General features: G+C 37.3%; 1 protein-coding gene across 8 annotated transcripts in view; it reads right to left on the bottom strand.

Annotated features, from left to right (window-relative positions):
* Positions 1-2,184: 2,184 nt before the first annotated feature.
* Positions 2,185-15,299, bottom strand: part of TMEM154 (transmembrane protein 154) — a 31,332-nt gene continuing 18,217 nt past the window's right edge. For 4 of the 8 annotated variants that reach the window (XM_081959634.1, XM_081959636.1, XM_081959629.1 and 1 more), the window contains one exon: positions 3,773-6,758. In XM_081959634.1, coding sequence (XP_081815760.1) covers positions 6,713-6,758 — 46 coding nt within the window. In that variant the 3' untranslated portion in view covers positions 3,773-6,712. The other 4 variants (XM_081959630.1, XM_081959631.1, XM_081959633.1 and 1 more) reach the window with 4 other exon arrangements.

Genomic DNA, 15,299 nt, shown 5'->3' with positions numbered 1-15,299 from the left:
TGTTCTGTGAACCATCTGATATAACCCACACTTCAAAGGTATTATAATGTATAGGTAGTCCTTGATTAATGGCACCCTGTTTGGTGACCATTCAAAGACTATTCAGTGCAGTGTGACAGCACTGAAAAAGTAGCTTTATGATCAGTCCTTATAGCTGTTGCAGTGTATGTGTAGTAACGTGGTCATGTGATCTGCTTGACTCAATGGAACTGATGTCATAGGTCCAGCATGGTTATGTGATGCTTCACTTAAGACCGTATCATTTGGTAATAGAGTTGCTAGTCCCAATTGCAATTGTTAAGTGGAGGGCTACCTATAAATGCAATTCTGTATGTTGCAGTAGTCTGGGTTTTGCCAAAACATTAATGAATTTATAATGTTCATTTCTGATCCTCTGGCTCATAGATACAAACTGAGTATCCACCAGCTGAAAATCTGATTTTCAAAGGAGAATATAATTCCACACAGCAGGGGCTGAATACCATTTCTTTTAACAAGAGCCATGTTGTTCCTGTGCTGGGAAATCAGACAAGGATATCAGTACCACAGATTGTTCTGTGTATTGATTGGGAATTCAGACATTTGGAGGACATCTGGATGGAAAGGGTGATTCACATGCATCAGTCCAGGTTAATGGATATAGATACACACTGCCAGTACCAGCTATTAGTAGAAGGCTGGTAAAAACGATACCATCCCCAAGAGTAGGATTTAAGATGGGAAACTTTCAAACCCAAATGATCTCTTACATTTTAAAGAATTTCATCTGAAAGATTTTGGCTAAGGATCTTTTCCTCACTACCCACTCCCTTTGGTATCAGATTCTCAACATACTATATGGTTCCTATCCCAGAAAATAGCTGGTTGTTTTCTAAGAAATGCTGAATTATTTATGTAGTTCATAATTCTTCTATGACTGTGGTTACTTCAGATGTTGGCCTTGCATTGTTCTAGCTTTTAAAAAATTTAATAGCAACAATAAAAAGAAAGCTCTCCCAAGTATGTTTCTACTGCCACATTGTTATACATCATTATTCAGAAAGATGTTTCCAATTATTTACACTATCTTGTAGAGCAGTACATATAGTCATGCTGCACTTTTCACCACATCATTTTAAAAACGAGGATAGCTATGCCCAGTTGACTTTAAACTTGAAATGGATACAGCACATTTTTATCTGTATGATATCTATTTTAAATGTGGTCAATCAATGAAACAGTTATTGTAGTCATAGATCAGTGCAAACAGAATGCTCTGTGGATAAATGAATGAATGAAAATAAACAGTATGTGCGTGTGTATTCTATCTAACAGAATATAAATTAAATAAAGTTTAAGAAAAAGTTAAAATATCTTTGTAAAACAACGTAAGTAACATCTGTAAGTGAGGTCCAGGTTGCAGCCTACATGTAGTCCAAGGGTTGTATTTACTTAATCTTCCTTACCGGTTCGCAAATGTGAGAGCACCCACCTCTGTGCATGCTCTAAGCCTTCCATGAATGAGCTTTTTGCTTTAAAAGGACCTAAATGGGATGCCGTAGAGCTGGGGTGGGGAGGCGGGGCCACCAACAATTTCCGTTACTGGTTCGGGCGAACCAGTCCGAACCGGTAGAATACCACCTCTGATGTAGACATTGTATGTATGTTTTGAGTGATACAGTGGCCTAGTGGTGAAGACACTCACCTCCCACTCAGAAGGTTGAGAGTTCAATCCTGGTAGTAGCAGATATTTGTCTCCTACAGTGCAAAGAAAAAAAGTCTGCAAATTGTGTGTGTGGTGTCAGGAAGGGCATCTGGCCTCATCAGAAGGGAGGAAAAAAAGGTGGTTTGGGAATGGAATAGTCAGAAAATGCAACCTGCTTCCTTTTCCATTAAAGATACATGACAGAGATTTTTTAAATAAAAAAAATTCCATAGAGTTTCTGGCTGGATTTATCCCATTTTTGAACTCGGCTGTCTTTTGTCAGCTTCTCTGTCAGGCATGCCTCCTTCAGTATCCAAGAAAGAAAAACCTCAACTCCATTTGAATAGAGATAAAATACTTTTACTAGATATGAATTGATAGCAGCGAAAAGGAAAGCAAGATCTGAGCCAAAAAGGCGCAAACAAGTATATATCAAATGATTATCCCACCCCCTCCCACCAGTTACCCCAGCCCAGTGTCCAATCTGCAACTCCCTAAAGTAACATGTGGGGTACATCTTCAAAAAGCCTCATCAGGTTGATATGCGAGACAGTTGGCCTTGACCAAGTCCAAACATCAGCCATCAGCATGCGCAGAAGATGGTGGGAACAAAACTCCCTTCTACATAACTCCTCCAGTTCCATACAATTCCCTTCCCCAATACCATGGTCCCACCCTCCTCGTTTCTATGACAGCCGATAGCAAGCAAGCAAAGCAGAGGCTGACATTATCCTAGCATGCCAAATTTGGTCTTGCTCTGGTCTTGGAGTTATCCAGTTGATAAATAGTCAATCCTGAGACCTAGTAGTACAGAATTTCCAACATTGTGCTGGACTGGAAGAAATAAAAAGAAAGGAACTGTGTATTTTCATATGTATTCCCTTAACATATTTTGTAGCTTAAATTACAATTTAATAATGTAAATATATTACTTTTCTAAATAGCAGAGTAATTTTGCACTCAGTCATTGTCCAAAGTGCACTGCTTCATTTGGTAAAGTATATAGTCCAGTTGACAAATACTGTATTAAACTACCGTATGTGGATGAGATTAATCTCTTTAAAAATGCAATCACAAGATAATTCATCTTTATTATTAAATTGTATACAAATAATATGCATATATTATTTTATTTCTTTATTTATCATGGACTTATGTCCATGATCTCTTTTCTGAACTGTTGATTTCATTCAATTCCCTGACTTATTTGCAGGCTTAGGAATGACTCCACAGGATAGTTTGGTTAGATTGTCCCTAAGTATTGCCTGACAATGTTATTCACAACTTAGTAACATTCTATTAAGAGCAGGAGTGGGCTGCTATGGGTTCTCGCCCGGAGAACCCATAGCTAAACTTAGGCTGGTTCAGAGAACCTCCAAGCCCCCCCCCCCCAGTTGGTGTGAGTTTGACACCCCTGGTCTAGAAGACCTCTAAGGTCCCTTCTTGATAAGCAACCTTTGAGAGTTAAAAATTCCAAAATAGTTCAAAATTATGGTATCGAGTTATGAAAAAGACAGTATTTTTTCTTGCCGTGGTAACTTGCACTGCAAGATGAAGATAAATTATTTCTAATCTTTTCTGTTGCTGAAACTCTTTCAGATCACCCGCTTGAAATATCAAAAGCATCTAAAACATTTTTATAGTAATTAAGAAATCAATTAATTAATCCATTAATCAAATGCAATTCGTAAGTTACAAGATGACAATAGCAAAATGATCAAGCAATTTACTCAATGTTTGGGCTTTGTCACAAACAGCTCAAGCCAATGTTTAGTCCAGGTAATGCTTTAGGATTCTTGCCTGCGGTTGGTAACAAAACAGCTCTTCGGTGGAAGATTGCTGCCCCATTTCAGCTGGACTGAAAGAGAGTTCCTTTAAAATATGAAATTCCAGAACTATTTCTTACCACACATCACTGGCAACTGCACAGGTTTCTTAGCAACTGTAACACTTGAACACCAATTAGCATCTTTCCAGTTTAGGAGGATGCCGCTGAAACGACTAAATTTCTGAAATAATGGCATAAAAATTACAATCACAAATGCTCTTTAAAACAATCTCCTTTTTTTAAAAAAACAACAACAACTTCTAAGGCACAACCTTGCTGTGATGCTTACATCTTCACTAAATTCTGAACTGGCATCCCAGTTCGAATTATTATTCTATTATAATTTAACAGGATAAATGAGCAGAATGAGCAGAAGGAAAGGCAGACAGAGCTACACTGTAGACAACATTTTTTGCAGGTGGGTGTTCAAAGAGGCTCCTTACAACATACAGACTCGGGAAGCAAATTTTGTGAAATTTGAGAAAAGACGTGAGCCTAGTTATCAGTTCCATCTCAGCAGCCAGGCCAACTCAGTTTTCCAAAGCAAAGGGGGAAGACATATTTCACTAACAAGAGAATTTGTTTTTGTAAAATTTATTGCCTTGTACAAGCTCAGTTTTTCTTTATAGGGATCAGCTTCCCATGTATTTGTATGTGCATTTAATTATTAGGTTTATGTGCTGCTACAGTAAAACAACGTTCACACTTTGAGAGAGTTGCATTAACTATCACCATCATCACCATCATAAGCCGTAGTGGTGCCGTGGTCAGAATGCAGTACGGCAGGCTAATTCTGCTGACTGATAGCTGTCAGCAGTTTGGCAGTTCGAATCTCATCCGGCTTAAAGTTGACTCAGTCTTCCATCCTTCCGAGGTTGGTAACATGAAGATCCAGATTGTTGGAGGCAAAATGCTGACTCTATAAACTGCTTAGAGCAGTCTTTAAAGCACTGTGAAGCAGTATATAAGTCTAAGTGCTATTGCTATCATCAACAGCATTTTAAGATCTATAACCTTAAACGCTCAACTTTGGACCCATTTCCCACAGAAAAGAAAACACCGGGAGCCACAAAACCTGGGTGGGTGGGGCCAACTCACCGTCACTCCCAGCCAGTGACAAGACAACCCCCAGCCACGCCTACCAGGTTTTGTAGCTCCTGGTGTTTTCTGCTGGGAATCTCTCTCTCTCTCTCTCTCTCTCTCTCTCTCTCTCTCTCTCTCTCTCTCTCTCTCTCTCATTTCTTTCTCCTTTTCCTCTCATTCTCTTCCTCCATCATTTTCTCATTTCTCTCTCTTTCTCCCCTTTTCTCTCTCTCATTTCTCTCCCTCTCATTTCTCTCTCCCTCTCTCTCCCCTTTCTCTCTCATTTGTTTTTCTCTTTTTCTTCTCTCTCATTCTCTCCCTCTTTCTTTTTTCTCCCCTTCTCTCTCTCTAGTTCTTTCCCCCCTCTTTCCCTTTCTCTCTCTCATTTGTTTCTCTCTTTTTCCTCTCTCTCATTCTCTCCCTCGCTTTCACTTTTTCCTCCCCTTTTCTCTCCCTCCTCCTTGTTTCTGTTTTTCTCTCTTTTTCCTCTCCCTCTCTCTTTTTATCAAATGGGATCCATTCTAGAACTGCCTTAGTCCACCTGCCATTATTTCCTCTTGCTATGTGACCAGCCCATTTCCATTTCAATTTTTTTTACTCTCTTGATGCTGTCATATACTTTCATTTGTTCTCTAATCCATGTGCAGGTCTCTTGTAATGCTGAGCATATATTTCCATGGCTTTTTGCGCCACTTGTACCTTTTGTATCAATTGTGAAGCTAGTGTCCATGTTTCACTTGCATATGTCAGAACCGATAGCACATGCTATATTAACATACGTATATTAACTATATGTTTTTTATATTGCCTATATATATTACCTATGTATTCGTTGGGCTTTAAATATTTATTTGACAATGTATGAGTTTAAAATAATCCCTGACTATTGTTAAAGAAATCAGTAATTTGCCTTTATTATAAAAGATCATTATAATAAAGATCTTTTAATGCTATATATTTTGACTGAATCACATTACTCTCATCATATCTAGTGTTCTTATTCCCTCTGAAACTTAATATAGATTGCCCAGACTCAGAGATATGCAATTTCTTTAATGGTATAGAAATCAGATCTGATAAGGAAAAAAATGTCATTAACTAGGCATATTCACTGAGGTGAAGGCCTTATACAATAGCAATCTTGAACTGTGACACATACAAAAGCAAAGTCTGAGGCCCAGCAGATCAGGATTAATTTTAACAAGTTAATAAGTTCATTCAGCAATTCTCAATATTTTCCATCATGTGAACTACTACATGATAATTGAAGTGGTACAGAAAGCTTCCATCCTGGGCCCTGTCACTCAGAATTCTTTAGCTGATGGAGTCCACAACGTTTTACGTATTTATATACCACCTTTATTATTTTTACAAATAACTGAAGATGGCAAATGTATCCAAAACACCTTCTTCCTCCTATTTTCCCCTCAACAACAACCCTGTGAGGTAGGTTGGGCTGAGAGCTAATGACTGGCCTAAAGCCACCCAGTTGGCTACCTTCCCTGCTACCTTTATTGGCTAAGGAACATGTAAGATGCCTCACTTTGAATCTGTTTTATCTATCTGATTTCTAAATATAAAATATAAATTCACTCCGTGACCCTTGAAGGAGTAATTAAAGCTGCAGGAAAGGTTAGGGCAGAATCTACAGACAAAAGAGAAAGGGCAAAACCAAACCCCCAGGACCTTGGAGAGCAGCAAATAAATTGGGCTGGCCGAGCTTTCTTCTGTTGCAGCAATAATTTAATGCTTTCTTCCACGCAGTGAAGATTTATATTAGATAACGAGGACTTTATTTTGATTAACTCCAGTGTCTAAAGAGTCTAAACCAGGGGTGTCCAAACTTGGGAGCTTTAAGACTTGTGAACTTCAACTCCCAGGTGGCTGGCTGGGGAATTCTGGAAGTTGAAGTCCACAAGTCTTAAAGTTTCCAAGTTTGGACACCCCTGGTCCCTTACTTCATTTTTCAGCCTCATGCTTTTAAAAGGAAAGGAATATGGAGATTCTGCTGAAGGGTCCTTTAGGTTCTTCATCCAGGAGGCTTCTGAATATGAGGTTGAGTCTTTTGTCTTATGCTGCAGTTTAAGGGCTTCAAAACATGATAGGTCCCTTCTGATTCAGAGGATGTCATAGTCCAAAGGCAGGGGAGATACTTCACATCTGCTGTTGAGGCAACAAAAGAGATTCTTCTAGCATCACTAGCAAATCTTTGGAAATGCTTCATTTAAACTTGCAAATGTCCTTAAGTTAGTTTTTCCTTACAAAACATCCAGAGCACTTTATACTGAGCACAAGTGTGCTGAAGAAAATCATTGTACATCTGTATAAAAGAATATTTTATTCTTATTTATATTACACATGTATGATTACAGTATAAAACATTCTATCAAAAAAAATCACAATGTAAGCTGTAAATAAAAAATAATAACGGAATATACTACAGTTAACATGGTTTCTACAAATGTTACCAAATGTTGTTAAGCATGCTTCATTTACCTTGCCGAAGATATTGTTGAGTCATTTGTGTATATAACAAATATGAATATATGTACTGTATGTAAGATTTGGGGAGGGAATCAATGGTATAGTTTAATGGTTGACAGAAACAATTCAGTAATACCTTGCTGTCTTGGGATTTCTGTGACAGATATAGTTCACAGACTCTGTAAACTGTGGCTGATGCCCTTGTCATCTCTTAATTGACTACTACAGTTTACTCTTCATAAGGCTACTTTTGAAGATGACCTAGAGTCTACAACTGGCTATCTGCCTGCTGATTTGTGCCAATTTATTTGAAAGCATTGTCTATGCTATAGTTGTTAATTATTAAATATTTTATAGCTTGAATTGTCATTATTTTTGAAATGATTTGCAGTACAGTGGCACCTTGATATCCAACTGCTTTGAAACTCATCAAATTTGGTATTCAACGCATTTGGATACAAAAATTTTGTCCCGGTATTCAAATATATTTTGTTCTCAACTCACAAGCTAGAACTTGTCGGTGTTGGCTGCCTTATGATTCACTGCATTATTCCTTATGGGGAAAAACTGTTTGGTACTCATTTTTTTTTGTATACTTCAAGCCTCAAGGAACCAATTAATGATGGGTACCAAGGTACCACTCTATGCTGAATCTGTCCACACAACCTGATAGATCATGAGTTCAAGGCATGGAGGATAGTCTAGCTAGGAACTCTCCCTTCATTCATTTATTGCAATAGTTTGTTTCCCAAGGTCAAAATGATTCCCACTCTGCTAATATTTAGGAAATCTATTTAAAAATGTATTTTTCCACAAGGTCTTTGACTAACAGCAATGATCATATTTTAACGTGTATTTTGAATTAATTATTGTTTTCACACTTTTATAATTATAAGCCACATAGAATCTTGTGTAAAAATGGGTTATATATGGATTTGTATACATAAACATTTTGTCCCATTCTGTTTATAATTATTGACTATATATCTTCCTTCTCAAAGTTCAAGACAAACAAAGTAAAATGAAATTATATTACCCTTATTACAACTTTATAGCACAGGCATGGTTTATTTTGATTATCCAAGGCCATACAGTGAATAACATGTCATGGCTCAAAATATTAATCTAGGTATGAGTAGTTCAAATCCATTACTCCATCAACTGGGCCTTTTTAACCACTAGGCAGGATTTTCATTATGCCTTTCCTCTTTTAAAGTTGTTGGTCCTAGACTACATAAGACTACTAATAGCTCTGGTGCAAAGTGCAGAGCTCTTCCAAACATTGTTTCCCATTTGTAATATGATAGCAAAGAAAATGATTAAATGCATTGGAAGTAATCATTTTATTCATAATTAAATTTTAATTTCATTTAATTTAACTTTTGGCCTAACCTTGATCTATTCCTTTGTCTTGGACACAGGACTTTTTAAAATATGCCTATTGGCACATAAACCAAAGGTTGAATGTTGCCCTTGATTTTGCAAAGGTTTTCTAGTCCTAGTGCCAGTACCCTTTTAGCGATCTCTTCAGGGATTTCTGAATTGTTTCCTGCGGGAATAATAGCAATTTTGCTACTGCATTGAGCAATGTCATTCGGGGGGGGGGGGGTATGTTGTGATAAATAAGAAACTCTTCTCTGGCAGGGATAGTCATTCAAATTCAGAGCCTCAACATAGCAACTAAGTAAGACCAAAATATAACTTGCGTGAAATCTCACTTTTTTAATTTAGGGATTTTGGGAAAGATCAGGTTAATTATACAAACTACACAATTAATCTACCCTATGTCTGTTCAGGGCTTTAGTAATGGATTTGAACTACTCATACCTAGATTAATATCCCACCTCTTCCAATTAGCTGGCCTGGCTCAACCATAGTTTTATCCTATTGCTCCTGACGGGTTTTTTAAATTTTGAAATTTTAACTGAGGGTGTTTTAAATAGTTATTTTAATTCTATTTTATATATATTTTATGAGTGTTACCTCCTCCATGTACATGTACGTGTATGTGTTTATTTGTATTTGTATATGTATTGTATATATATGTATATTGTATGTGTTTTATTGTACGCCACCCCGAGTCCTTTTGGAGAGGGGCGGCTAACAAATTAAATTTCATTTCATTCATTCATTCAATCTACTTAACCCAATATTGTTATAGCCTGAATAGGAGAATAAATATTTAATTGACCTGGTAGGCATGCTATCTATCTTGAATATAAGGATTCACTCTTCTTGAAAGTCAGTGTTTCCCCAGTTTGTTATCCTTTGGCTATTTAGGGTTGCAGCTATCAAAATTTCCATTCAACATAGTCAATCTATATTAGATGGATACAAGTTCATATTTAGGCATTGGGGGGGGGGGGAAGTGAACTAGAGAGTGTATCTCCAGGCTTTCATATATTGGGTTAGATGGCCATCAGTAAGATGAAAGTGGATCCCAGGAATAAAATCAAGTCTATATTACATAACTATTTTTTTCTAATTTCTGATTCACCATATTGTGTAGTGTTCCTTAACTGTGTTACATTATAAATACAAAACTGAGTTAAATACATGAATTCACGTAAGAATTTACATCTGTATGATAAAGCATCCATAAATTTTAAGGAACATGGGTATTCTTATATTTGTAGATTGCATTTGACATTTGCAATCATGATAGGTCCTTTCTTATTCAGAGGATGTCATAGTCCAAAGGCCAGGGAGATACTTCACATCTGCTGTTGAAGCAACAAAAGAGATTCTCCTACCACCACTAACAAATTTTTGGAAATGCTTCATTTAAACTTTTAAATATGTTTAAGTTAGTTTTTTCCTACAAAACACCCAGAGCACTTCATACTGAGCACAGATGTTGAGCAATATATTACAATGTAGCAAAAGTTGTCCTGTGTCAGGAGCAAAAGATCAGTCCACACATGAAGGTCTAATTAAACTGATTTATTGCTACTCATGCCTATGCACAGGAATATTCTCAACTAACTGTTAACACTTGCTTGGAGTTAGATAAGGGTCAACGGGAATTCAAGGAGGGGTTGGACTTACTTTGCTTGGGATTCTAGGCTGATCCTCCTTTTAATGCCACACCCCTCCCCCCTCCACCACAGGTTCTGCTGCACTTCTCCTACATCCTACCACTTCCTAGTATTTTAGAAGGGCAGAAGTTGACTTGTTTTATTTTGGTTTTGGCATGTATATGTTTTCCTATCCAGATTGAAAGGACGTTATGCCAGATTGAAAGGACATTTTGCCAGTTGGTGAATTACCATGGATCGGGTTGACTCTATCACAGCATACTCCAATCATGGTGTAGTTCATACATTCATATATGTATGTATGTATGTATGTATGTATGTATGTATGTATGTGTGTGTGTTACAACCCCTGGTATGCCCAAATATGGGAGGGAACTCACTACTCTCCCTTTCTGTCTATCAGCTCACTGCAGGAGACCATCCAGGCAGAAAACCATATTTTTAATGTTGCCTTTTTATATTTGTGTTGTATTTGTGCTGATAAATAAATAAAAGGAGACTGATATATATGTATGTATGTATGTATGTATGTATGTATGTATGTATGTATGTAAGTGTGTTACAACCCCTGGTATGCCCAAATATGGGAGGAAGCTCACTACTCCCTCTTTCTGTCCTTCGGCTCATCACAGAAAACCATCCAGGCAGAAAACCATATTTTTATTTTTAATGTTGCCTTTTTATATTTGTGTTGTATTTGCCCAGGTTCAAATCCCAGGTTCGAATCCCAGTAAGTGTATGGCTATCTGATGAGAGCTAAATAGCTTGAAATGGATCTATACTAGTCTCCCTTTATTTATTTATCAGCACAAATACAATATATACATACACACACACACACATATAAAACCAAAATCTATTTTTTTTTTAAAAAACTCCTACTCTTAGAGAGATTGGACAGTGTGCCATTGGTGGCTTTTACATGCTGAGTAGATCCATGGCTGAAATTTGCACTAAAAATTTATGTCCTGTGAAAACTGTGATTATTAAGATAAAGAGTTAGAAAACATACAGTCAAGAAACTAGACATAAGCTTTAGGAAACTGTAGATTCTTCCCAGATTAAATTAAAGCCATCTAATGATGAGCCGAGATGGTGAGTGGTGCCGTGGTGAGAGTGTAGTACTGCAGGCTACTTCAGCTGACTGCTAACTGCAGTTCAGCAGTTCAGATCTCACTGGCTCAAGGTTGACTCAGCCTTCCATCATTCCGAGGAGGGTAAAATGAGGACCCAGATTGTTGGGGGCAGTATGCTGACTCTGTAAACCGCTTAGAGAGGGCTGTAAAAGCATTATGAAGTGGTATATAAATATAAGTGCTATTGCTGTTGCTAATGACAAATCTGTATAATGACCCTATCCACAAAGTTTTTTTTTAAAACAAATCCTCTGTAATTACCTCCTTATTCCAAATCTATTGGCTGCACTGAAATAACTGAAATGTTGTGAAACATTCTTTGTACAAGCTTCATTTCTGCTGCCCTCAGCTGTACAAATCTCCACGAGGGATTGCCATCAGTAAAATCAATGCCAAGGATCATATTTCAGAACTGTGAAATTTGCTTTCCAGAGCAAGGAAATTCAGTATGAAGGGCACAGTACCATTGTATTTACAGGCGTTGCTGTAATAGACAATCTTACAAAATATATCATTTGTGTCGATAAAAAGAGCAGAGAGAACAAAGTGCCCTAGAGAAATACCTGGAAGAATATCATTCTGTACATATGCTTCCTCACTTTCACAGTGTTAAAAATTGATTTCAGGATTTCCACCTTTCAGAATTTTATCAATATATGAAACAAATCCATCAAAGAAAAAAGAAACACTGGGATCCACGACCAGGTGACTTGAAGATATTTCATATTCAGAGCATCTCGGAACTCAGCAACAATGTTACTTCTGCTTTTCTTCTTTTATTTCACATAATTTCTTCTTTATCTTAAGATTCACAGTCACTGTATAAATTTTTTAAAAGATTAAACTTCATCTCAACATTTGAGGAAAGGGTTTTTTTTTTAAAATTAATGCTCATTCTTCATTTCTTCTTTCTTTTGGCGAGCGCAGTTTCAATGTTTAACTAAGAAACTTATTTTCTTATCTTCAAGGCTTATTTGTCATTAGTTAAATATAAGCCATGAGTATATTTTAATATCAGTATATAAATGTCTGAATTACACAGAATCTACTGTCCTGCAGAATAACAGAATTCTGGATTTGCTGCAAATAGCAGAATGGTTGTGAAATCTAACAAGAAGTGATTTTTAACCTTCCATGCTTGCACACAAACTGATAAAAGGAAAGAAGCAATCTAGAACTAAGGAGAAATTTCCTGACAATTAGAACAATTAGTCAGTGGAACGGTTCGCCTCCAGAAGTTGTGGGTGCTCCAACACTGGATGATTTTAAGAAGATGTTGGATAACCATTTGTCTGAAGTGGTGTAGGGTTTCCTGCCTAAGCAGGGGGTTGGACTAGAAGACCTCCAAGGTCCTTTCCAACTCTGTTATTCTGTTAAGATTCTTACAGACATTGAGGGAAGAGATCCCCTTGCCTATCTGTTTTCTCATAAACTCTTCATTTTTTTCTCAACAAAAATATGTATAATACATTAATTATGGGCCACTCTGAAACCCATAACTGTCTAACGGGAATCTATGATTGTGATATAAAATTAATCATATTTCCTTCAATATTTCATTAGTTATAGAGTTACGGTATCTTCTGTCAGGTTCTGTACTGAAAAAAGATTCCCACCTGTCAGATGATTCCTCTCTTGAATCTACTTCTTGTTTTTGTTTGCAAAATACCTCCTCCTATTTCACCTATCCACCCAGGTATAATAGCTTGTGGTGGTCTATCCATGTACACATTGTTGGGAGTATACTCCTAGTGTTGGGTAGGCAATATATATCTATATACAATAACAAATGGTCGTTGTTGCTTTAAATGGGTGGAAGTATTTATCAGCTGTAATTAACTTTACAATAAGAGGGAGTCAGGAGAGCTCTCTCTCTCTCTCTGCTTGTCCTACGCTTGATGACTGGAACGTGAACTACGACTGTAAGCATTTGTTTGTTCTTTGAATTGTGTTTGGACATATATCTACTATCACTGCTTGTGAAGCAATTAGTAGTAGTAAAGCTACTTGTTTTTACTAGCAGTGTCTGAAATTCTATTCGTGTGTTTTTTCTACTAGCAACGCTCTTTCTCTCTAGCTGTACATTCTGCTGCACTATTTTCTGTCTCCCAACGGAGACTCCTAACAATTATACATCTAAAATGCGTCCCAGGATTGCAGAGCTAGAAGATACCAAGCAGAATATAGAAAAGAATTTGCTGATCAAGAGGGAGATGAGGTTCAGTGATATGGCAAAAGGTTTTAACTTTAGCTGTTATACAAAAAATACTTGCCTCTCTCTTAAAGGAGCAAAACAAAGCAAATTGACCCTGAAACAATGGGCAGCAAACTCTTATCTTTCTCATCTATGATGCTGGAGATAATATTTACCATTTTTAAAAAAATTACACATATTTTAAAATCTGTAGTAACTGCACGTAGATTGATTACTTGTACATATCTTAGCCTTCATGTTCCATCTATAGCAGGGTTGGCAAAAAAATTTAGTACCGAGTGCCGAAATGGGAGCATGTGCACGGGAGGACAAGCTCCCTGGGGCGCGTTCGTGGCAGCACCAGAAACCGGAAGAGCAGTTCCCAGTCACCTGGTCTTCCAGTTTCTGGCCCACATGCGTGCGTGAAAAACAGCTGTCAACCCAGAAGAGCAACGGGCAACGGCTGGCATGCCTGGAGAGATGGCTCTGTGTGCCACTTCCGGCACGCATGCCATAGGTTTGCCATCACGGATCTATAGAATACAAGCTTTGACTTAGTTGCTCTGGATTGAACTCTTATGTAAATCGTTTGGTTAGTTCTAGAAATTGTGTTTAAAACATTGATTTTTAGAGAAAACTCAAATGATATTTTTACAGGTCACAGGAGATCACATTCTATGTTAATGTGGTATAATACCTAATTGGGATTTTTCCAACATTTTCGAACTGATCATGTTGTACATGATTTTCTTCTCCGCCTCTCACTAGCAATGCTAGCTATGTTTGGAGTGCAAATGGGAGGTGGGATGAGTATACTTCCAGGATTTCTGATATGCACTAGATTGTAGACCTCTCCACTAGAGCAAATGGTAAGAGAACTTCCTTCCCAGAGATTTTATTCAGTATTTTTTTGCCTCTCATGTTGCAGTTATCCCAGAGAAGCTTATTTTTCCTACATCATATACTTTAGCAAAACATGGCAATTTCTGTGAATTAGAACCAAGGAATATGAGCTATACTTGTGCCATCATTTACAATAAGGTAGAGCCATCTAGTGGTAACAGCCATTCTTCCTTTCTCTTTTCCCCTCTATTTATTTGGCTTTTTTAAAATCAACAAGAGATGGTCAGGGAACATCATCCAATGTATTCTGCAGGACTCTCCACTTAAAAATGTAATCCAAATAAATTGGATTTATTTGCCTTCTCAATTACAATGGTATTTTAATAACCTCGAAAAGAGCTGAAGCACTGAGAGTTTAAGGGTTGAATTTGTAACGACCCATTCATTCTTGGACAGTGATAGCGAGGGGAGGGGAATTAAGATCGTGTTTTAAATTATGTTTTCATATTATACAATATCTATAGTATTATTATGTTGCATTAGGAAAAAAATTAAATTATCTCTATAGCTTGCAGAATCGAGTGCAAGTTCATTTAACATGTTTACTACCATAGCAACCTAGAAAATCTCTGATCATTGTAGGTCCTCCTTCCCACAAAACTAATTTAGAAGCCCTCCCCACAATTCTCAGGTTTAGAAGAAAGCATAGAAAGGAAGTAGAAGAAAAGGAAAATGCAATTTCCCCCAGGACTATGGACTTGGTTTTCTCCATGGAAAACTGCTCAGCTGCAGTTCAATCATTATGGAACTAAGAAACAGGCAGAGGTAGGACTGTGTCCTGAATCTCTATGGCATTTCTGCTCAATCTCACAAGAGAAGAGTTTAAATCCCCATTGTTTTCTGAAGGAGCCAAAATAAATACAGGCAGTCATCCACTTACAACCACAATTGAGCTCAAAATTTCTGTTGTTAAGTGAGACATTTGTTGAGTAGCTTTTCCCCGTTTTGT

Source organism: Natrix helvetica, assembly GCF_964273705.1.
Source record: "Natrix helvetica genome assembly, chromosome: 7".
Taxonomy (NCBI): domain Eukaryota; kingdom Metazoa; phylum Chordata; class Lepidosauria; order Squamata; family Natricidae; genus Natrix; species Natrix helvetica.
This window is presented reverse-complemented; position numbering and strand designations above follow the sequence as displayed.